At 43.6% G+C, this 23,754-nt stretch overlaps 1 protein-coding gene across 1 annotated transcript; it reads right to left on the reverse strand.

Moving 5' to 3' along the window:
- Window positions 1-2,698: 2,698 nt before the first annotated feature.
- Window positions 2,699-23,743, reverse strand: LOC138807743 (acyl-CoA desaturase 1-like). Its single transcript, XM_069993524.1, has 6 exons — window positions 23,729-23,743; window positions 22,678-22,954; window positions 19,059-19,189; window positions 17,155-17,360; window positions 15,227-15,459; window positions 2,699-3,077 (listed from the first exon to the last, which is right to left on the reverse strand). The coding sequence occupies exons 1-6, from the start codon at window positions 23,741-23,743 to the stop codon at window positions 2,878-2,880; spliced, it is 1,062 nt and encodes a 353-aa protein (XP_069849625.1). The 3' UTR covers window positions 2,699-2,877.
- Window positions 23,744-23,754: the final 11 nt, after the last annotated feature.

A 23,754-nucleotide genomic window follows, 5' to 3' on the forward strand; every position in this document is an offset into this window, starting at 1 on the left:
AGGCAAGAAAAAGACATTAAAGGGATTCCAAAAACTCCATCCCAAAACTCTTAAAAATTATAAATCACTTCGGCAAAGTAGCAGGATACAATATCAACCCACAAAAGTCAGTCACATTCCTGTACACCAACAATGTACAAGCAGAGAGGGAAATAAAGGAAGCAGCCCCATTCACAATACCCCCACCAGCCCTCCCCCCAATGAAATATTTGGGAATTAACCTAACCAAAGATGTAAAGGAACTATTTAATGAAAACTATAAAAACTTAAAGAAAAAAATTACAGAAGATACCAGGAAATGGAAAGACCTTCCATGCTCTTGGATAGGCAGACTTAATATAGTGAAAATGGCAATATTGCAAAAATTAATATACAAATTCAATGCAATTCCTATTAAAACCCCAATGATGTACATTTCTGAAACATAGAAAATAGTCCAAAAATTCATATGGAACAACAAAAGACCTAGAATAGCCAAAACAATTCTAGGCAAAAAAGACAACATGGGAGGGCTCTCGATGCCCTTCAAACTCTACTATAGATCCATAATAACAAAGACAGCATGGTACTGGCACAAAAACAGACCCATAGACCAATAAAATAGAATAGAAGATCCAGAAATAAAACCACATGCCTACAGTCAGCTGATATTTGGCAAAGGAGCCAAAGACTTCAACTACTGGTGCTGAGAAAACTGGGAGGCCACATGCATAAGACTAAAAGTGGACCCCAGCCTATCACCATGCACCAACATCAACTCAAAATGGGTTAAAGACCTTAACATCAAACCTGAATCTCTGAAACTACTGCACAACAGAGTAGGAGAGACACTTGAACCTATAGGCACAAGCAGGAACTTCCTGAACAGAGTCCCAGGGTCACAACAAATTGGAGAGAGACTCAACAAATGGGACTACCTTAAAATAAACACTTTCTGCACAGCTAAAGCTATAGCAACCAAGCTAGAAAGACAACCAACTAACTGGTTAAAAAATATCAGACAAGGGGTTAATATCCAGTATATACAGAAACTAATCCCTCCCAAGCCCAACAAACCAATTACTAAATGGACAAGGCAACTAAAGAGAGACCTCTAAGAAGAAGAGATAAAAATGGCAAAGAAACACATGGGGAAATGTTCACCATCCCTGGTTGTAAAGGAAATGCAAATAAAGACAACCCTGAGATACCGCCTTACACTAGTCAGAATGGCCCACATCCTAAAGTCAGCCAACAACAAATGCTGGAAGGGATGCAGAGAAAAAGGAAACCTATTACACTGCTGGTGGGAATGTACACTTATACAACCACTTTGGAAAGCAGTCTGGAGGGTCCTCAGAAAACTAAATATTGACCTCCCTTATGACCCAGTCATACCACTTTTAGGCATCTATCCTGAACAACAGGAACCAGTATACAAGGACACATGCACCTCCATGTTTATGGCAGCATTGTTCACAATAGCCAGGATATGGAAACAACCCAGATGTCCCACCACAGATGAATGGATCCAAACACTGTGGTATCTATACACAGTGGAATATTATGCAGCCATTAGAAAGGACAAAATAATGGCATTTGCAGGGAAATGGATGGAGCTAGAAGAAATCATGTTGAGCGAGGTAAACTAAGAGCAAAGAGACAAACGGCACATGGTCTCCTTGATAAGTGGATGTTAAATCCAAAACGTAAGGTGATACAACAAAATTGATAAGACTTAAGAAACAAAGAACTTCCACTCATCTGGCTGAATCACTACTAAATAACCCTATGCTGCTGATCACATATATAGCATATATGTTCAGACCAGAGGGATACTAGGAAGACGACACAGAACTAGAGGGAATCAGGGAAAAACGTACAACAGCAGGACCCATCAGCTGCACTGGACATTGATCAAAATGAACTAAGCAACTCAATGGCAGCAATGGGAGGGAGGGAACTGAAAGATTAAAAATTAGAGTTACATTTTACAAATTGCTAACTGCTGGTTTTGCTTCTGTAAACTTGCTTTCGCTAGCACTGACCCTTCCCCTCCCTGGAAATAAATAAAAAGTTTTGGAGTCTAGATGTCAGCCCTGGGACAAGCTCTGTAGTGGTAAATAAAGAGCAAACAAGTAAATTCCCCAAGTGGCCAAAATGGGACCCAAGATAAGGACCCAAGATAAGGACCCATGATAAGGACCACCTGGCAAGTCCAGCAAACTAGGCCAAATGTTAATCAATCACAAGCCTGTAACTAGGGGGTGAACGCTCCCCCTAGACTTGCCCTGAGCCAACTGTTTTACAAAGAGTGTTATAAACTTCCCTGCGTGGTAAAAATGATTGCTGGAGTGTATAGTGACTTTTAAATGGGCCAATCCTGAGGACACCTGGTGTTATATGCTAATCTTGTGGTTTTTGCCTTTAAGAATGCCTGTAACCGCTGTTCGGGGCTCTCTGAAGGGGGCAGAGAGTCCGTTTGTGCAAACGTCAAATAAAATCCTCTTGCTTATTGCATCTCCGGGCCTGGAGTCTGAGTATTCTGGGGCGCCCTCCCATTGACGAAAGTATCCCAGGAGTCTGAGGTCTTTCAGGAACAAGTGGGAAAGAGGGAACAGCTGATGCTATGCAAAACAAAAGAAATGTACATATCACCAATATGGAAAAATAACTGTATTGCAAAGCTCATAGAACTCATAAATGTTATAGACCACGATAGACAATTTGCCCCATGAAAGTTAGAATGTGTTTGTAACTTTAACTAAGCATCTCTATCCCACAATACTGTGAAATTTGGGAAATTATGTAATCACTTAATCACAATAAAGAATTTGAAAAAAATAATCAGAGCATCTCATCAGATGGCTTTTGGAAAAGAAGCCTGGAACAACCACCTCAGCCACTCTTATAGCTTCCATCTCCAGTTCTCTTAATCCTGGCCAAGATGGAGGCCTTGGGTACTTTCTTCAGGTCATAAGCCAACCCAATGGCAGCCATGCAGTCAATGAAGAATGTGGTGAAGTTGAAGCTCCAGCGGTGCTCACTGGCAGAGTAATCATAGGGGAAGGTATGGTGGTAGTTATGGAAGCCTTCACCTGGAAGAGAAGCAAGGAGAGCAGTTAGGGAACTCAGCAGATGCTGATTGGTCATCTTTGATCATTTCTTACCTAGTAGGTCCTCTGTACCTTGGAGAATTTTGCTATTATTGAGTGAATGGCAAACCCAGTGTCTTCTACTCTAAAGTGAACAGATGCTCTCTGAGGCATCCTTAGCAGTGAACTAAGATAGTCTACAAAAATTCCCAGGACTGGGAGTAGTTTTGGGGAAAAACTTTTCTCTTAAAGGATCAAGAAAGAAGCAAGTTCTTCTGAGAAAATACAAGAAATATACCCTGTACAATGTTAGAAATTTGGTAGTACTGGCCTGAGATCTCACAGGCTGTGTGCATATGTGCATGTAATTTGATGGGAAAGGGAGGGACCTAGGGAGCATAGTGACTGTGCTTCTTACAGTGGTGAGTAAGCAACACACCAACCCCACTGAGATCATGCTCTCTGTAAGGGCATGGGGAATAGGGGCATGGGAACAGCAGGCAGAAGTCAGAGAAAAGGAGGTCCGGAAAAAGATTAGAAATTCCTCACCCATTGCTGGTTCACAGTGTGCTGTTCTTGCTTCTATTTTTCTGACCTTTGAGACTGGAATTGTTAGTATTATCCCCACCATTGGTCCTCAGCTCCACCCAGAGCTGAGTTCCTCCTATTCCTAGAGTTCCCGCCATACAGCTGGCCTCTCTCTCTCTGGGCACAGATCCACCTGAGCTCATTCCACCTGAAGTCATACCTACCTCACGTCCTACCCCCAGACTCCCCTGCTACCTGGATAAGGACAAGTGCCATGTGCTCCCTCTTGGGGGAAATATGGCTCCTCTAACAAACCTTGTAATAATCTTTCTCCTGTGCCTGCCAGCCTCTGCGTGGTCCCCTGGGATGGATGTGATGGGTCCTTTCAGGGATAAGAGGTGTTGATATATCAGAACCCCATGAAAACACTTAGAGATTTCCTTTATCCTCAGAGGTTCTGGAAACTCTTGGGATGAACATTTTGTAAGAAACATCTTAAGTGATGATTTTGTTCCATGCTGGTGGCTCATGCCAGTAATCCTAGCTACTCAAGAGGAAGAGACTCAACGATCAAGGTTCAAAGCCTGTGTTTATTAGACTCTAATCTCCAAGAACAATCTAAAATCCAAAAGTAGAACTGTGTTTCAAAGTGGTAGAGTGAAAGATTAAAAAATTAGAGTTACATTTTACAATTGCTAACTGCTGGTTTTGCTTTTGTAAAGTTGCTCGCCCTAGCACTAACCCCTCTCCCTTCTGGAAATTAGTAATGGAGTAAAAAGTCTCTTGGAGCCCAGATGCCGGCCCCTGGGACAAGGTTTGTGGTCATAGATAAAGAACAAACAGGTATGTTTTTCTGGTTCCTGTTTGAAAATTCCCTAAGTGGCCAAATGGAACCCAGGATAGGGACCCAAGATAGGGACCCGAGATAAAGAACAAAGAGTATGTTCCTCTGCATCCCTGTGTGTAAAAATTCTCGGTATAGGGGGGCTCAAGATAAGGACCATCAGGTGAGCCCAGCAAACTAGGCCAAATGTTAATCAATCACAAACCTGTAATTATGTAAACTCCCTGACCCTTATCTCCCAGAGTGACTATCTCTGTTTGAGCATCCGTGCCAATTGTTTCATTACAAAGAGTGTTATAAACTTCCCCGTGTAGTAAAAAATGATTGCTAGAGAGTATGGTGACCTCTAATTACCAGACCCTGGTGTAATATGCTAATCTTGTGGTTTTTGCCTTTAAAAATGCCTGTAACCTCGGTTTGGGGCTCCCTCCCTTGCCGGGGCAGAGAGGCTGTTTGCGCAAACGTCAAATAAACTCCTCTTGCTTATTGCATCTCCCGGCCTGGAGTCTGAGTTTTCTGGGGCGCCCTCCCGTTGACGAAAGTATCCCAGAAGTCTGGGGTCTTTCATTTGGTGCATTGGCCGGGAAACAGGCGCCCTCAGACCCCAAATTCCAGGACCGGTAGGAGGTAAGATAGAGCTCTTGCGTCTCGCGTCTTCTATGTTTGTTATCTCTGTTCTGTATTCTGCACTCTGGGATCCAAAGAAAAGTGCCTGTACAGGTCTGTCTCGGGCCAACGGGCTCTTGAGGTTTTCTCGGGTCGACGGGCTCTTGAGGTTTTGTCGGGCCGACGGGTTCTTGAGGTTTTCTCGGGCCGACGGGTTCTTGAGGTTTTCTTGGGCTGATGGGCTCTTGAGGTTTGGGGGGGAAGAGGGAACGTGGAGTCTCTCTCCTTCCCGTGTAGAAGGAGGGAACATGGAATCTCTCTCCTTCCCGGGGAGTTTAGCCGTGGTCGGCCACTCCCATCTGAAGTTGCTTTTTCTGTTTGCAGTCCTTCGACTGCCGCGCAGCGCCTGTCTGGTTTCCTGTTTCTGTTTAGTGTTAATTGTCTCTGTTGTCTGTTTTGTTGTCCTTAAAGGGATGGGACAACAACTAACCACGCCCTTAAGTCTGACTTTAGATCACTGGAAAAAATTACAGCTCGAGCCCAGATTGTCAGGTTTTAGGAACTTGCTTGTTTGTCAATTATGAAACTGCCACTGACCACCAGCAAGTGGCCCCAGTTAGATCTCAGCCTCGGGCCTTGGCTCAGGGGGTCTGAGCGTGGGGGAGAACCTGTCAGTCTGAGGGGACGGCCGCTAGGGACTTTTGTCCCTTGCCCCAAGATGACTGGGAATTCTCCTCCGCCTTGGAAAGCCCCTGGGTCAACGTCTGCAGGAATCTAAGAGAAAAATCCTCTGGAGGTGAGTAGGGGGGGTTGAGTCCCCTGGTAAGTGAATGGTGGTGAGATGTCACCCCATTCACTGAGACTTGATTTTGTCTTTGTGGCCACTTGTTTGTCTTGTTAACTTTAGTGTGTGTGTTTGTTTTATGTTTTCTGGGGTAGGGAAGTTCTGGGTGAGTGTGGCAGGCTCACTCAGCAGACTCTGGATTCAGCTTGCTGAGTGGGAGCAGCACAGAGTTCCGGTAGGGATAAACTGGGGCCCATTAGTCCCCAACTCAGCCTTCAGTTCTTGTCTAGTTCTGTTTTAGAATTGGTACCAGTTTTAAATGTGGATCCTTGGTTTTTGTGTTTATCTGTGTTTTTGTTATTTATTTAAACATCTCTGGGGGAATAAAAGTTCCAGCCCCCCACTGGGCTTGGTCACAGCCCTGCTAAGCCCCCCACCTTTTGTGTTACAGCAGCCAAGAGGCAGGGCATGGACAAGCCTCAGGCTGCAACTTCTCCCAGTGGAGGCTGTTGGAGGAGAGGCGAGGGTGTAGAAAGTTGTGAGCCTGGTCTGGACTTTCAGCTACTCCAGACAGCTTAACAATTTGTAAAGTGCTCTTGTCAAAATTGGGTAAAAATCAGGCCAGTTTAGTTTTAGGTGGCCCCCTCCCCCAGCCCTCCTCCAACAGACGGGATTCAAAAGACTAATTAGTGAATTGCCTTGCTAGATAAGCAAGCTCTGGGAAAATGAAGCCCAACAAAGGTACCTAGTTTAAAAGAAATACTGTCTTAAATTTTTGTTTAAAAACTTTAAAAGGTGTACATACAACTGATTTTGATTTTTGCGTGCTTTAAGATCTGTGTGAGTGTTTTGTGTGTGTTTGTGAACATGTTCAAAGATAAAAATTGTCAGCATGCTGTAACAATTGGGTGAGTTTAAATTTAAAAATTCAAAAGGTTATGAGGTTTGGACATTACCAAAGATTTTAAAAAATCTTCATATTGTTTTAAATGGCTTTGTAAAGATTCTTTAACTTGCAAATTAGAAAATCTGGTATTTTAAAAGACTAATGTTTTAAAATGCATAAGGCTGTTTATACTGTAATCAAGTTATCTGGCTTAACAAAAATGCATTGGCAGTTTGGGATCTAATTCCCTTGGCTAAAATTTGGGGATAAATTAGGAATTTAAATGTAAAAGTTAGTTTAACACTGTCAAAGATGTTACCTGTTCTGTATGTCTAAAACTGTGTATTTCATTCAAGAACCAAGAGAAGAGACGGGGGGAAAAACTTAGAAGCCAACAGAAGACCTATCTTTAGGGGTAAGGGGTGAACAAACAGAAGTGCAGTTCAGCTGGTCATGCATGGTGGGACAGGTCCTGGGAGGAGTCCATGCATGGTGAAAGAGGGCAAGCTAGCACAAATGCAGTTCATCTAACCCTAGAATCGGATTGGGTGTGTGCCCATTCCATAGAAGGGGCTGAGTGGCCCATCTTTGTTCTCTCTTTTCCCTACAGATAGACACTGAAAACATGATGGTTAAAATGAGTGATGTGATGATCTGATTAGTATTGCTAAAACTTCCCCTTGGATGTGTTAACATTAAAATTAGGAAGGCCTTAAAAAAGAGGGTTAAAAAGTTATTTGTATAATGTGACTTGCTATTAATGTTTTACAATTAGGATGTTTTTAAAAGTCATAAAGATGCTAAGTCTAGTTTTTTGGTTCAGTTATGATGATTGTTATTTTCGCATTAAGGAAAAATTGTCATTTGAGTTTAAAATTTTTAATGTGTGTCTGTTTTAAAACAAGCAGCCAAGAGACAATGAGTGACACTTGGCCTCAATATTTTAAGAGGTTTTTTTTTTAAATGCAAATAAAAACTAAAGTATATTAAGAAGATTAGTGGGAGACTTTAAAAAAATTAGAAAATGGATTTTGGATATAAAGTTTAAATGCAAAATTGTTCTTGACATTGGCCTCAATGTACACAGAGGAAAAATTAGTATTACCAAAATAATTGCTATTCCAGTTTGCTCTTATAGGTTGTTTTTTGAGTTTCCAGCAAAGTCCAGAGCAAAGCACAGAGGATTCTTACAAGTTGTCAGATGTAACTTTGACTCTTAATAAGTTCAGGTAAGAGCATGCTTAAAAGCTACTTCTATGTTGACACCTTGTTGCTTTTAATTGGAGTAAAATGGCCTTTTATAAGACTCACTGATCTGCAAACTGGTTCAAAGCCAGTCCGGGCAAAAAAAAAAAAAAAAAAAAAAAGGTCCCTGTGAGACTGTCACCTCTATTCAGCCAGCAGAGTACTAGCCCTGGACTAAAGAGTCAGGGGACAGTACTCAAGCCCTAAGCTCGAGACTCACAGTGGCAGAGTACTAGCCCTGGACTGAAGAGTCAGGGGACAGCATTCAAGCCCCGAGTCTGGGACTCAAAGTGGCAGAGTGCTAGCCTTAAGCTGTAGAGCTGAGGGACAGTGCTCAGGCCCCGAGTTCAAGTCCAGCAACCAGCTGAAGGGAAATGCCAATGAGGCACTTATCCAATGTGGAGATGACACCCCTGGGACAAAAGCAATGGAGGAGCATCCAGAGGCAGTAAGCCACTGCTTGGATGGCAGAAATGTCAGATCCTAGAGTCATTTGTGCGTGGCCCTTCAAAACTGGTCAGAGCCGGGAGGTCATGGGAAGAGTTTGTAAGCATGCCTAATGTCCATGACTATTTACCTTGTAAGGGACAGGAACTTGCCAGTCCTCTGTGATAGTAAAAAGCTAATGTTATAAAATGTGGGGGATAGTTTAAATCTCAACCTCTTTATGTGCCAGAAGCTCTAATTGGCAGCTCTAATTGAGCTGACACTAGTTACATGAAGTTCATCTGCTCAGGAAAAAATTTGTAAACCTGAGAGTGTGTTTCTATTGATATCTGTCTTAGGCATTGTTGGGATCATTAGAGATCACATTCCTAAGCCATCTAGGAAGATGCTTTTGCAAACCAGAGTACTAAACAAGCTAAACTGCTGTAGCCGGAGAAAAGGTCTGTGCAGTTGTCAAAAGTTAAATATTGTTCTTAATGACATCTAACCCTGATGGCCTCTTTGTAAAATAGGCTAAAGTTATAGGTTCCTGGCTAGGTAAAATCAACGCCCCTGAAGTCAGCTTAAAGAAGTTACAGAAGATGGACCTTCGCCCTTCTACCCCCGACCTCCCCCCTTTTTTTTTTTAAGATCAAGGGTCCAGAGTCAGTTTTGGAAAAATGAGGCAAAATAGATCAAATAATTTTTTTAAAAAAGGCATAAAAAATAGTGTTAACTGTTGTAGGTGTGCAAGGTGTGGAGACTGTATCTGTCAGAGATGGTTACAAGACTAAGCCTTCTGAGCCTTCTGTGTCTATTTACAAAAATATCTGGTTAGTAAAAAGTTGTGATTTGGGTAAATTGTCCTGGGCTATTGTTTGAAGATCTTAAAAAGAGCAGGATCAAAGCCTGCCTAGCCTATGCAATGTATCTTTAACCAGTCTGTGTAGGAATTTACAGCCCAGCATGTAAACTCTCTGACCCTTATCTCCCAGAGTGACTATCTCCGTTTGAGCATCCGCGCCAATTGTTTCATTACAAAGAGTGTTATAAACTTCCCCGTGTAGTAAAAAATGATTGCTAGAGAGTATGGTGACCTCTAATTACCAGACCCTGGTGTAATATGCTAATCTTGTGGTTTTTGCCTTTAAAAATGCCTGTAACCTCGGTTTGGGGCTCCCTCCCTTGCCGGGGCAGAGAGGCTGTTTGCGCAAACATCAAATAAACTCCTCTTGCTTATTGCATCTCCCGGCCTGGAGTCTGAGTTTTCTGGGGCGCCCTCCCATTGACGAAAGTATCCCAGAAGTCTGGGGTCTTTCAAGAGCAGTGGCCTTCAGCAAAGGAGCTCAGAGAAAGTGCCCCGGCCATGAGTTCAAGCCCAATAACTGACCCACCCCCTCCCCCCCCCCAAAGAAAGAAAGAACTATAGTTTTACTTGGCTCGGTGAAAAGTCCTCCAAGTTTGTGTCTGTGCCATTGCTCTGAACTATGTTCTGCTGCTGCCCCTTTGTAATTACCCTGGGCTCCAGGAGGAAAAAAAGAATCACTGATAATTATCCTAAATGGAAGGAAAACTACCCCTCAAACAGGCAGTGCCTTCTTATCTTCTGAAAGAAAAGAGACTGCTTTGTTCCTGTTCTGTTCCAGCAGTAAAGTGAAAACAACTTCTCTGGAACTCCTCCAAGAACAAAGACTGTCTATATCCCTCAAAATGTCTGAAGATGTACTGACGTGCTGTCTTCCTAGGGCTGTCATGTAATACATCTCTTTTTCTGCCTTCACCTTGTGTCTTTATTTGGCACATGGCAACAACTGCTGGACTTTGGGCGTAGGGTGTAAAAACCCAGGTTCAATTTTATTTTGAAAGGACAATAAACATACTAGACTGAGGACAATTTCTGTAGTGAGTACATATTTGGTAAATCCTGAATTTGCTACCTCTTGACAGTGAAATAAGGAGGCTGAGTCTAAGTAACTTCATGCAGCCATCCTGGTGCCTCTTGCTTGGGGAGGGAATTCTCCATCCAGTGCTGAAAAGCCCAGAGGTGAGAGAGGCCATTCATTGAATGCAGATGTCTAGCTCAAGGTGAGCTAGGAGGGCTGTTTCAGAGAAATGCAGATGTCATAGCTTTAGGAAAGCTTTGCATATAGAGAATGCTCTGATTCTGCATTAATTAATTTCCTAAATGGCTTTAATCTCCAGTCTCTGAGTAGCCTCTGAGCATACCCCATATGGAAGGTTATTCCCTAGATGGAAAAGTTCTGAGTTCTTCTAAGTATGTCTATTTAAGGTCTGGCATCTTGTTTTCATGATGGAGGAAGGTGACATCTCCCCCCCCCCCCCCCCCGAGGTAATAGGCATGCCTGGATCCCTGGAGTCAGGGATGGGCACTTGGCTGATAGGTTACTGAACCTGTGGGTCCTGTGCCTGAGATGGGAAATTTCCTGTGACTCTGCCCCTTGCCCTAACCCTATTTAGACTCCGACCTGCATAGGTATCATTATGCCATGTTATGTGTCTCCATGTTCCTGCACTGTCACTTGTCTCCTCTCTTTTTGTTCAGCTTTCTATCAGAGCTGAATTGGTTTGTTGGCCCATTTCCTAACAGTGTTAAGTGTATTTATGGGCTGCAGGTTTTTGTTACAACTGGCTGTCTGTAGACTGTAAGCATTATGCCCACCTTTGGGCCTCAGCTCCACCCAGACCTGAGCTCCTCCCTGCCCTGGAGTTCCCACCTTATAGCTGGCCCCTCCCTCCAGCTGGCTCCACCCAGGCCCACCTGAACTTCCATCTATCTCACTTCCTAACCCGAGACCCTGCTGCTACCCATAGCAGAGGTGCCATGTGCTCTCTCTCCGAGAGAAATATGGCTCCTCTATTAAACCTTGTAATAATCTTTCTCCTGTGCCTGTCTGCCTCCGCATGCCATGGATGTGATGGATCCTTTCATTGATCCATTCACAGACTAATTTGTAAGAAAGATACCAAGATTTGATCATTCAAAATGTGGCTTCTCTGATAATTTACCTTATAACAGCAGGGTGCTTCTTTCAGAATCAATCTGAACAATAATGGCATTGAACTCTCTCAGGTTAGTGTTGGCATTCTCCCCACCTCAGGTCCTAAGTCACTCCCACTACCTTTCCCAGGGCAGCTTGTAGCCCCCAGCTCCACCAGACCTGAGCTCCTCCCTGCCCTAGAATTCCAGGATACTGGCCACTTTTTCTCTCCACTCAGACCTACCTGCACATGCAGAGTAAGTACCTCCTGCCACTATCCCCAGTTATGAGCTACCACCTCGATGGGGCAGACCCCATATTGCTCTCCATCTCATGGGCAAGTTGACCACACTAATAAACATCTTTATAATCCTTCTCCACCTGTATGTGCTGCCTCTGAGTGGTCCCCTAGGAAAGCTGGGATGGATTCTTTCAGTTAGGGTAAAGAAAAACTAATCATAGGTCTTTTGCTGGGTGCTGGTGGCCCATACCTGTAATCCTAGATACTCAAGAGGCTTAGATCTGAGGATTAAAGTTCAAAGCCTTCCTGGGCAGAAAAATAAGATGTATCTCCAATTAACCACCAGAAAAAAGGAGGTGGTGCTGTGGCTCAAGGTGGTAGAGCACTAGCTTTGAGCAAAAAGAGCTCAGGGATAGCTCCCAGGCCCTGAATTCTAGCCCCATGACCTACAAAAAAAGAAAGATAAACAAATAAATAAGTAAATTAATAAATGTCTTTTGAGGATAAATATATCTCTATATACTCTAAGCATTGTGGTTTATGATTGTGAAGTAACAAAAAGACCAAGTCTAAGTAAGTTACCCTGTTCACACAGCCATCCTATTGCCTAACCAGGTGATGGGGTAGTCCACCCAGCTTCAGAGGCTTCCAGGTGAAGCAAGCCATCCTTTGAATTGCAGATGCCTAGCTCAGTAGGTAGAGCAAAGAGAGCTCTCTGCTTTAGAGGATATGCAGAGATCATGTTAGTTAGCCCCAGGAAAGCTGCTCCTTGTGATTTGTTGATGTTGGGGCCTTGTCTGCCCCCAAGGTTTTTATCTTTACAAGCTTGGTGTAAGTTCTGTGCAGGAAAAGTGGGGGGGGGGTAGCCATACTGGTCTTTGAGACAACAGTCTATCATGTTGACTCTGGCTTTCTAATAAAGACTCCCAATTCCATCTCTCCAAAGGTGGCTTCTCTGTATCCTACCTGTAAGGTCCGCTCCTGGATAGCCAGCAGACTCCACCCTCCTCGCAGCAAAGTCTCCACCCAGTACCCGTGTTACCTAGGCAACTGGGACACCTGGAAGAGGTCACATCTGCATCCGCTGAGGTCACATCTGAATTTGTTGTGGCCAAACCTTTCCCCGCCCATACCCTACATAAGGCCTAGCCCAGGCCCAGACGCTCTCTTGCTGCTCTTTTCTTGCTCTCTCTGTTCTATTCAAGCTCTCTCTGTTCTTTTCTTGCACTCTCTCTTTCCCAGCCATGTGGAGTGCCAACCTTGCCTGGTCCCAGCAGGTCTACCCCTTACCTGAATACCACGTGAGTGCTACTGTTCTTACCCCTCTCTCTGCTCTTTTCTGGCTCTTTTCTCTCTCTCTTTCCTCTCTTCCCAGCTCTCTCTCATTCCCAGGCCTTTCCCAGCCACGTGGAGTGCCAACCTTGCCTGGTCCCAGCAGGTCTACTGAATAAACCTACCCCTTACCTGAATACCACGTGCGTGCTGCTGCTGTTCTTACTCGGTTACCTCTTTTTAAAAACCTAACACTACCAACTCCATTTACTGTACAACAATTGTAATCTCAGCACTGGAGAGAATTGTGAGTCTAGGATAGTCTACAATATGTAAGGAGATGCTTAAAATACAGTAAATAAATACATATATTTATATGTACATACATAACAACCACAAAAGTGCCCCCATGTAGTGTGAGAATGATGTAAATAGCAAGCTAGTGATGAAGTGCTGCCAAATAAGCCTCCAGCTAGGACTCTGAAGATATCATTATTCTGTACATAGGTAGTCCATAGTATGAACTAAGAAGCAGGCTGGAAGTTGGGAAATAAGGCGAAGGCTAAGTGTACTGACAGAGGACTGCTAACTTTTACACTGGTGTTCACAGCCAAGCTCTGAGTGGTCATTCATTAGTACTATAGGTGTCAAATTGAAAAGGAGGAGGATCATGGGTGGCAACCTGGACAGGAAGAGGCAGGTCAATGTAGGCTTAAAGGAAGGTCAGTGTGGTCAGAGTGAAGAAAATGTGAGAGATCAACAATTCAAGACGAAAAAGAATTAGAATGGCAGGAAACAGAGCTATAGTGAAGTAAGTAAGCCAGGTCTGGCCAGCACCATATTGGCCACATGGTTGATTATAGGATCTGGCATCTTGTCTTCATGCTGGGGGAAGAAAACCCCCTGCCCATCACCAGCCTCTCAGGTAATGGGCGTGCCTGGACCCCTGGAGGCAGGGGAGGGCACTTGACTGATAGGTTATTGAATCTGTCAGTCCAGTGCCTGGGGACTGGGAATTTCCTGTGGATCTGCCCCCTGGACCAGCTTAGCCACCAGGAGGCCATGCCACCTGTGTCTCTGTGATCGTCTCCGGTCTCCTGTCTTGTCTCCAGTCATCATGGCACCCCAGTTCAGCTCTCCATTGAAGCTGAATCGGCTTGTTGGTATTGTTTTTTGTTATTTTTCTCCTCTTTAGCATGTTTCCTAGCTGTGTTATGTGCATTTGCGTGCTGCAAGCCTTTGTAAAACAGGCAGCCTGTAGCCTGTTAAGTGCATAATAAAGACTCCAATATTATATATTTTAAAATGTGGCTTCTGGGATGATTCACTGTACAACAGTAGGAAAGACAGGGTGGAATAAAATGCAGGAAAGAGCAGGTTCACAGAAGAGAGTAGCAATAGAGAACAAGTGTTCTCTAAAATGTGGCCATTTTAAAAGGCCAGTCGTAAGGCAGTTGAAATTGGGGTGCTGTCATTATAATTATTTATCATGCTGGCCACATCTCAGTACAAATTATTTTGTTCAGAAAAATGTAATAACTAGCTGGGTGCTGGTGGCTCATGCCTGTAATCCTAGCTAGTCTGAAGCTGAGAGCTGAGGATTGTGGTTCAATGACAGCCCAGTCAGAAAAGTCCATGAGATTCTCACCTCCAATAATCTACTGAGATAAGGCTGAAAATGACACTGTGATTCAAGTGGTAGAATTCTAGCTCTAAGCAGAAGAACTCAGGGACAGTGCTTCGGCCCTAAGATTAAGCCCCAAGACCATCAAAAAAGAAAAGAAAAGAAATGTAAGAAGCGTGAGGCCTAGGTGGTTTATTTCAAGCATGAGTTAAAGTTAGAACGTGCACAATGGTGGAAGGGGCTGAGAGACACATATGAAATCATAGCAAGGAGATTACACATATTTTCACAGCAGCATTCTTGAAGTGTATCAATCTGGTTTATATTACAGAATCAGTCAATATAAAATACTCATCTATTGGCCTCTCTTTTGACCCGATTTTTCTAATTATGTATCACCTCCCCAAAACCAGACTGTAGCCCAGACCAGAGGTGACTGGAGAAAGGAAAGCTTGGAATGATTCAATAGACATGCCATTTGGAAATGGATTTGGAAACCTGCAACTAGTGGAAGTGTTATTTTCCCCTTTTTTGAATAGAACTTGCTGCATGACATGTAAATATATCCTCATTTAGGAACCACTAGTTTTGTGGTGAAAAATCTGGGGCACAAAATGTCCTAAAAACAAACTTAGCTGATATTGCCAGCTCTTAACCAAATACTGAATGTGGTCATGTTTGTATACTGCTGACTTACCCAGAGTTGCCAGCGAGAGCAGGACAGTTTCACAGGCGTCAATGTTCTTGTCATAAGGGCGATATCCATAGAGGTGAGCAACGCTGTTCAACAGCAAGATCATATTGAGCAAAATGATGTATCGCAGGAAAGCAGCAACATACAAGCTGTGTTGAAAAGTTTCACCCCAACAATACCAGGGGACTAATGTAGGCAAGATGAAGCACATTAACAGGAAACAGGGCTTGTAGTACCTACATGAGAGACCACACAGTGTGAGAGTAGGGACAGAGGATTTTCACACAAGCCTGGATTACTCAGTCTTTCAGGGTTGGGCCAAGCATTCCCTCCTAACTGTAAATACAGAGGTAAACAAACCAAAGGGAATGGGTGGAACACCTTTTGAGAAGACATAGTTGTCCTCTTGTTATATAGATGTGTGCTATATGGATGTGTTCAATAAATATTCTAAGGTCATCCCATTAGGAATGCAAAGGACAAGGATAAGAATATAATATCCTGATTCTAAATGCCTTGTTTCCTTTTGTGTGTGCTGATCCTAGGGATTTGAACTCAGGATGGAGACACTTTCCCTGAACTTTTGTGCCCAAAGTTAGTACTCTTCCACAGAAGACATAGCTCCACTTACCGCTTCTAGGTGGGCCAGTGGAGTTAAGAGTCTTAACAAAATTCCTGCCCAGGATGCCTTTGAACCAGTATCCTCTGATCTCAGCCTCCTGAGAAGCTAAGATTACAGACCTGAGCCACTGGTACCCAGATTGTATCCTTTCTTTCCATGAGACCTCACATTATATTGATCAAACAGGCAGGGTCCCCTCACAGCCACATCCACCAAATTCTGGACACCTTTCTCTTGCTCATCAGTGTCATTGGCAGAAAGCATGGCAAATGTCATGCTTTCATTTTCTCCTACCACCCCTTCGTTCTTTGCTCTGCTTTTTCCTCAGGAGGTACACTCAGTGTCTGTGACCACAGCAAGTCTCTCCTTCAGGAGGCCCTGTTTTCTTCAGTCCCATGCAGACAAAAGCCATTGACATCGCAAGAGAATCAGTTGCCTGTGTGCCTCAGTCACATCTTCTGTTTTGATGTCACTGACAGTCCACATCAAGTTCTTTCCTTATCCTGTCACTGCTTCCCTGGCTTGAATCCTCCCTACCATCTATCTTATGTTTCCATTTCTCATTTCTCTGCCTGAATGGTACTTTAACATGTCCTCAGAGTAGCCTCTTTAAAGCATATCTGACTATGATACATGCTGCTGGAAAAACTTTTATGATTCTCTTTTGATTACAGAACTAATCCAAAGTTACATCAAGACTCTACCAGAGTTATAGCTACCTTTCAGTCCCTTTCCCTGTTGTACAATAAATATCAAGCAGAAATACTGTTTCAGGTACCTGCTTAATGTGTTAGCTCATGCTAACACATCTGTTTGGACTCTCTACTCATCCATATTCATAACGGTCACTCTATATAAGTTGGCTTAGTCATACTTTGTTCCTGTACCTTGACCTCATTTTCCTCACTGACCAATTTGTTTTCCTTTGTGCCTGTCCCAGTACATAGAATATTCTGTTTTGTGAAATAGTTATTTGAGTTCTTGCCCTGTCCTTCTACTCTACTGGGTAAAAAAAATCAAAAGAAAGACATCAGTCACATTCACTTTTCTGTTTCTAAATATGCTATTTAAGTGAAATTTGTGGTATTTAATTGGTTTCATTAAAATAGCTCAGAGAGAAAGGAACAGAAGAATAAAACATGGCTCTGGGCTTTTAGACCATAAAAATGGTCAGAATGACAATTTTGAAATTTTGAATACAGAAACTTAGATAATTATTCAAGTATTATATTACATATCCTAAGAGAGAGGAATACCCCCAAATTCCACATTTCCAAGGCATACCCCAGTTCTGTCTTCCCTTCCTCACCTCCTCTGGAACATCACCAGTTTCTCAGCTTTGAGGTCAGACAGGTCAAGCAAATCACTCTTCTCTTGGACAGCTGGGTGTTTACGCACAAGCACCCAACCCACATGAGAGAAGAAAAAGCCACGACGAGAATTGTGAGGATCAGCATGAGTCTTTGTGAACTTGTGGTGTACACGATGATCTCGGGCCCATTCATACACATCATTCTGGATGGGAGAAAAGGGAAAACTAGGCCTAAGGAGAGATGCCCTCTAGGAAGGATTGGAGTGCCCAGATGTCTGCAACGGTCCAGCTCAGCATCACAGTTCCCAGGACCTTAGCTCCAAAGAAGGCATATAGGCCTGCCTTCTTCTCAGTAGTTGCTCCTGACATGAGTGTGGAAAAATCAGCTTCCAGTTCCCAAACACTGGAATAGCACTGATAATTCCTGAAGTTTATCTGGTAGCACACAAGGCATTTCATTAGTTCTATTTCATTAGTTCTGCAGTTCTATATCAGGCTAGGATGAAGAGAAGGGTACTCTTGGGTGTGAAGTCCCTGAGCACAGAGTACAAGCCAGATGGCATGGACCCTAAGGTAATGCTCTTTGGATAAAGCTTTGAGACGCTTCTTCCTGATGCTTTCCCACATGATAGGTACCCAACACAATAACTATATAGTCATGACCATGAGCACATTTACAAACGCCCTCTTTGTTTGTTAGAGACCCTATCCATCCTTCCAGGATTTGTCAATCTGTCTCTTCCTTCCCTTTGCCTCATGAGGACATTGAGAGCGTCAAGCAGAAGTTGAGCAGGCAGGGATGATTAGGCATATGTTGTGGGCCCTTCAAATCTTGCCAGGACAGTGGAGACTGATTTGGGTTCATTTCTTTCCCCTCTCTAAATTATGCTTCATATGACAACTATAGCTAGGAGAGTTCCCCTTCTCTAATTACCTAATCTTTCTGTTAAAGGGGTGTTGCCTAAACCAATCTCAGTACTTGATTTAGCCAGCATGGCATCTCTAGTTAACACTATAAGGCTAGCCTGCTTGACCTCTCAGTAACTTAGTTTCCTCATCTGTAAAGTAGGCATAACAGTGCCATCTACCTCCTAAGACTTCTGTAGTGAGTTAATGAGTTAATCTGTATCATTAATCTGTTAATCTGTACTTTACCATAATGCTGGGCAAATAGACATTGCTTCACAAGTATTCACTCATGTGTGTGTGTGTGTGTGTGTGTGTGTGTGTGTGTGTGTGTGTGTGTGTGTGTGTGTGTGTGTGCTTGCATAAGTGCATACATGCACTGGTCATGGAGAATAAACTTTTGGCCTGGGGGCGCTGTCCTTTAGCTTTTGTTTTGCTCAAGGCTGTTTTGCTCTACTACAAGGGCCACAGTTCCACTTCTGGGGTTTTGGTAGATAATCGGAGATAAGACTCTCACAGGATTACCTGCCCAAGCTGGCTTCAAACTGATCCTTAGATGTCTGCCTATTGATTAACTAGGATTACAGGTGTAAGCCACCAGTGTCTGGCTGTGTTCACCCTAGTTATCAGCAATTAGACTGTGTGCTACAGCACCTTTAATCCCATTATCTTGAGTCCTAAAATAGTCAACTTTATATTTAGTGTCCACCAATTGCCCCAGAAACCTAGGTCAGGGCCTGGCTCTTATACTATGGTCCTCTATTCTGAAGGACCACAATGGCCATGCAGTTTCATAAAACATAGACCTTGGATAAAAATGACCATATACCTGGTGAGACTTTCCTTCCTCAGTGACTCCAGTTGAAGTCACTGATGAGACTGGAAAAATCCATGTCTGACCTGCTGGGACTCCTTTCCAGGTGCCAGTCCCCTTCACTCCATCCTGGATCGTTGATAGGATGGAGACACAGAGCTGAGCCCTGCCAGCTGCTCACCTGGAATGCCATGGAGTTGGCAATGATGAGGAAGAGCCTCAGAGGCAGCCGTGCTTTGTAGGTCCGGTGGCTCCACAGGCGATGAGCCCCTGCTGTGATGCCCAGGCCACTGAATACATAGCACAGCAAAACTGCCAGGATAAAGTAGTAGGAGAGTCACCACCTGATGGGGGTACAGCCAGGGGAGGCATGTCAAAGCATTCCTGTGATGCCAGAGCCAGCTTCTTTATTTTTTTTCTTTGCTTATGTGGTGCTGAGGAATTGAACCCAGGGCCTCAGGCATGCAAAGCAAGTACTCTACCACTGAGCCACCTTCCCAGCCCCAGAGGCAGCTTCTGTAGAGTTTAGGAGAAGATCTGCTTTACCTTGAACCCTAGCGATGCCTTAGTCTTGGGCTTCTAAGTTTTACCACTTGAAAATCTGTGCTCATCACTTACCCTCTCCTTCCAAGAGTGGAGATAAGGAGTTCCAAGAGTTAAGAAAGCATAAGGACATGCAAAAGGAATAGGGCTCTCACTAACGTGTCATTATCAAACCATAGGCATATGGTTCTATCTCATTTGGCCTTCTGCTGATCTTTCTGAAGTGTTCAGAGCAGAATATCATTTCCAAAGGTGTACTGAATATAGTAGTCAAAGACTTGCATTTCCTTTTGCCAGCCAGTACAACAGCATTTCAGTATTATAGCAGGCAATATGGCTCCACGAGGGATCCTCCATACATAATGCATAATGGCTCAAGCTTTATCAAAATTGTTCACATGCTTATATTTACTATACAGCTTGAACAGGGTAAATACTATGAGTACTGCATGTCACAGTTGAGGAAACAGACGAAGTGAGAGCTATGTTATTTAGAGCTATGTTATTTAGGGTCACAGGACTAGTAAAAATGAAGCCATGTGTCAAAGTAGGTTATTGGTCTTTGACAATGGGGAATCCAAGAATAGAACTCTGAAAGACTTTAGGGATGCCTTCTCTACCATGCTGATGGCTTGCAGCTCAGGAGGTGCCACACGTGATCTCTGGTGGGTAAGGAGTTCCTTGGTATACATATCATTCCCTTTGTTCAGTGGCACTGGGAGGACAGGATGAAGCCTTGGTTAAAATTTTATAACTTATGCTGGGATAACAAATTGAAACGATAGATTATCTGTGGTTATAGAACTTCCTGGAAGGCATCACACACTTTATAAGTTGTCTTCTCTACTAAAACAAGAAGAGATGTCTAAACAGCTTTCTCTCCTCTCCCCCTGTCTCCTTAATCTTATCCTGTCCTTCATGATGCCCAAGAGTGCCACACGATTATTATTATCCTAACAAAAATTCTGGCCACAATTCTTTAGGTCTGGGATTGAGACACCAGGTGATATGTGGCCAGGCCATATGGTGATTTAGATCATATTCCCAAATACAATACTAAGCAGCTAAGTAGGAAAAGTATGGTGAAGTCAGGCCTCTATAATCATCAGGAAGGAAGAACCTGAATACAGGAAAAGTAGAAACCCTCAGCCCAGAACCAAGAAATCATGTACATTTGTTTCATGCTGCAGACATAATGGTTCTGAAAGAACAGGTAATGCTCATTAGCAGCAGAATTGAAACCAGAACCCAGACACTAGGTGCCTGTTTTATTATTCATTCATCATGTACCCAATCTCTGTCACCAAGGAAAGACCATCAGTGTCCACACTGATGGTTAAGCAACAACTTGTAGATTTTCCCTGAGAAGTGGCCTAGAGAGGTTTTCTTTTCAGACCATCAATGATGTGAGAAATATTTTTGAGCCCTTCCTCAAGGTCTCTTCTGAGCAGCTCCAAAAATAAAGGGACAAAACATCTCAAAATCTGAAATTTTTCTATTTCCTTTGGGAAAAAAACAAGAAAAGCACCAAAATCTACAGGAGGGAGGAGAGACTGCCCAAGCTAAGACCTCTATCCTTCTTTCTTTTTTAATCATAGAGGAAATTTGAAATCCACATTTCACAATCCACATTTCATAGAAACTCTTGTCAACCTAGTCAAAGAGCCCTGATCAAGAGTTGAACAAGTCAGCATTTTAGCACTGTGTACCAATTTCTGTCCAATGTCACAGCAGATCCACAAAAGCAAGACACTAAAATGATAGATATCATAGCCTTAATGCCAGTGTGGCATTATGATCCCTGTACATTTTCTAGGGTGGCTAATCACAGACTGGTCAAACTAGGAACTGAATGAGGCCTACAGGGAGTATTCTGGCTGCAAGGGGCTTGCAGCTGAGGGAACTGTTTGTGAAGAATCTGTAGAGGGGAAGGATCTCCTAGTGTTAAGGGGAACAAGACTAACTCCACTTTTAATATATCAGGAGTTCCTCACTCCCCCCCCAACACACACCCCCACCCCCGCCCCTGAGAATCAAAATACTGGTTTCTCACAAGGGTCAGGAAATATGCTGTTTATTGAGACCCCAGGAAATGTGGGAAGCCTTGCTGATTGTTGTGATAAGATCTGCAGCCCTGTTTGGTTAACAATAGTAAAACAGCCCAACCACCTTTGCCCTTCCAGGAAGGAGCAGCCTTATCCCTGCCCCTTATCTGCCTGCTTTGTGTGGGGAACCCAATTCATGCACCAATTCCAACCAGGATGATAGGTTAGTTCAAACAGATACTATAAGACAGACTGTAACTCCATTGGCCACTGACATAAATATGCGATCATTATGTGTGTTTTACAAGCCAGGCTTGACCGCATGGATTTAGTCTTTAAAAACCCTAGCTTGTAGGCCATTCAGGGTCACAGTTTCAGTTCCCGAGTTTGTGCTGCGTCCCTGGCTGGTCACCTATCCACTTCCCCAATAAAGTCATCTTTTTACCTGAGGCTGTCTCTGAGTGGTGGACTCTTTTCCCCATAACAAATCTTCTGAGAAGAAGGGATGGACAAGAAAACCCATTCTTCCTCTGGATCCATTATGCTACAGCTCATAGTACATAGTAGAGCTCATAGCATACCAGGAAAAGAACATAAGTGTCCTTCTACAATGCTTGAACAATACACACACTAATTTTTCCTGGACCATATTTAAAGTTTGCTTCCGTGGCCATGATGAAATCGTGTAACCAAAGAAACATCTTCTAAATGTGTGTTGTTATCTTCTACCTGGTACTCAGCAAAACTATTTTCATGAGTTTCGAAGATCTTAGTTAAAATTCTCCTGGGAACTGGAAGGATTTCCCAAGACAAAACTAGGAATCAGATCCCACAATACCTAAAAGACTCAGGTGGTGGTGGCACCTCCTTGCTGACCAGTCCTATGTTACTACCATCCAAGACAGCTACCTACTAATCCCCTCACACCGGACTGTTCCTCCTCCTGTCTTCTGGAGAGATGACACTAGTCTCCACTCCCAGACTAGTCAGCCTCCCTGGAAACAAAGACAAATGGCTGGAAACCCAGACTGAGAGGGAATGATGTCCTCTGTGGATCCCAATTGCATCAGACTCTATTCCAGCTCAGCCAGCCTCCCAGGAACCAGAGAAATCACTGGGAAACCAGAGAGGAAACATTGCCCTTTGTGGGACCACACCTCATTAAAAAGCAGGGAAAAAACCTGAGCACTGCTAAGGATGGGAGCTGCTTACCCCAGAGCCAGGTGTAGGCCTTGCAGCCAGGAACCAGGGTGAGCCCATAGAGGGCTCCCAGGTGCAGCAGAGCCATGGGGATGATGGTTCTCCACACATACTCAAGCTTTGGTGGGGGGCCCACCTCATCCTGGTAGGTGGGGTCATAGATGTCCTCTTTCATTTCGGGGCGGATGTCTTCTACTAAGTGGAGGGCCATCTCCTTCAGCTTCTCTCTTCCATTCTGCAGGTCCATAGAAAGAGGTGCTAAGATAGTGGTTGTAGAGAAATCAGAGATCTACAAGGAGAGAGCATAGTGGTGAAGAGAGAGCAGATACCTGGTAGGTGACTGGGAGTGTCACTGGAAAGAGGTGAGGTTAAGTGAAGCTCCCCTTTAAATATAGGAACTCTTCACATAGGGTTCTTGACTTCAATCACAGAATAAGAATTTCTGGACAAGGCACAATGGTAAGAAAACTTGGCAGAGCTTTATTAAGTAAACAAGCAGGGAAACACAAAAAAGCAGAAAAAAAGAAAGGCAGGGACACACTCTAGCAGAGTGTGGATACTCTCATAGGGACACAAAGACACAGACACACACAAGGAGACACCCAGAGAGACACACAGCTTCTTGATCTGTTGGGTACTAATAGGGTAAAGACAGGGGGTCTGGCTTTAAGTTATGCAAAGCCAGGTGCTTTGTTTTTGTTTTAACTACACCTGGTGTTATTCTCTGAGTTTCCAGATGAGAATGGATCCTGCCAAAAAACAGATCCTTATCCTTGAAAGGAGGAAACATCCTGCTATCTGCATTTTGGGGCATCCTGTCAGTCAGTTGTGAATTCTTGGGTGAGAAATGCATACCTTAGGAAAGAATGCATTCAGTTGCCTCTCTTTGAAGCAAAGATAGCATATCTAAGTTTCTAGATACCATATTTCTGAGTTGCCTACACCAGGCCTCAGTTTCCATAAGTTATCCTGCTTCATTTCCCCCAAAATGACTTTTGTTCCCTTAATCTTAAGGGAAATACATTAAGGAATATTTTCTATATTTGCTGTTAGCTAACCATACCTCATTTTCCCTCATCTATCCAGCTT

Source organism: Dipodomys merriami, unplaced genomic scaffold (assembly GCF_024711535.1).
Source record: "Dipodomys merriami isolate MVZ:Mamm:240054 unplaced genomic scaffold, mDipMer1.0.p SCAF_102, whole genome shotgun sequence".
Lineage (NCBI taxonomy): Eukaryota > Metazoa > Chordata > Mammalia > Rodentia > Heteromyidae > Dipodomys > Dipodomys merriami.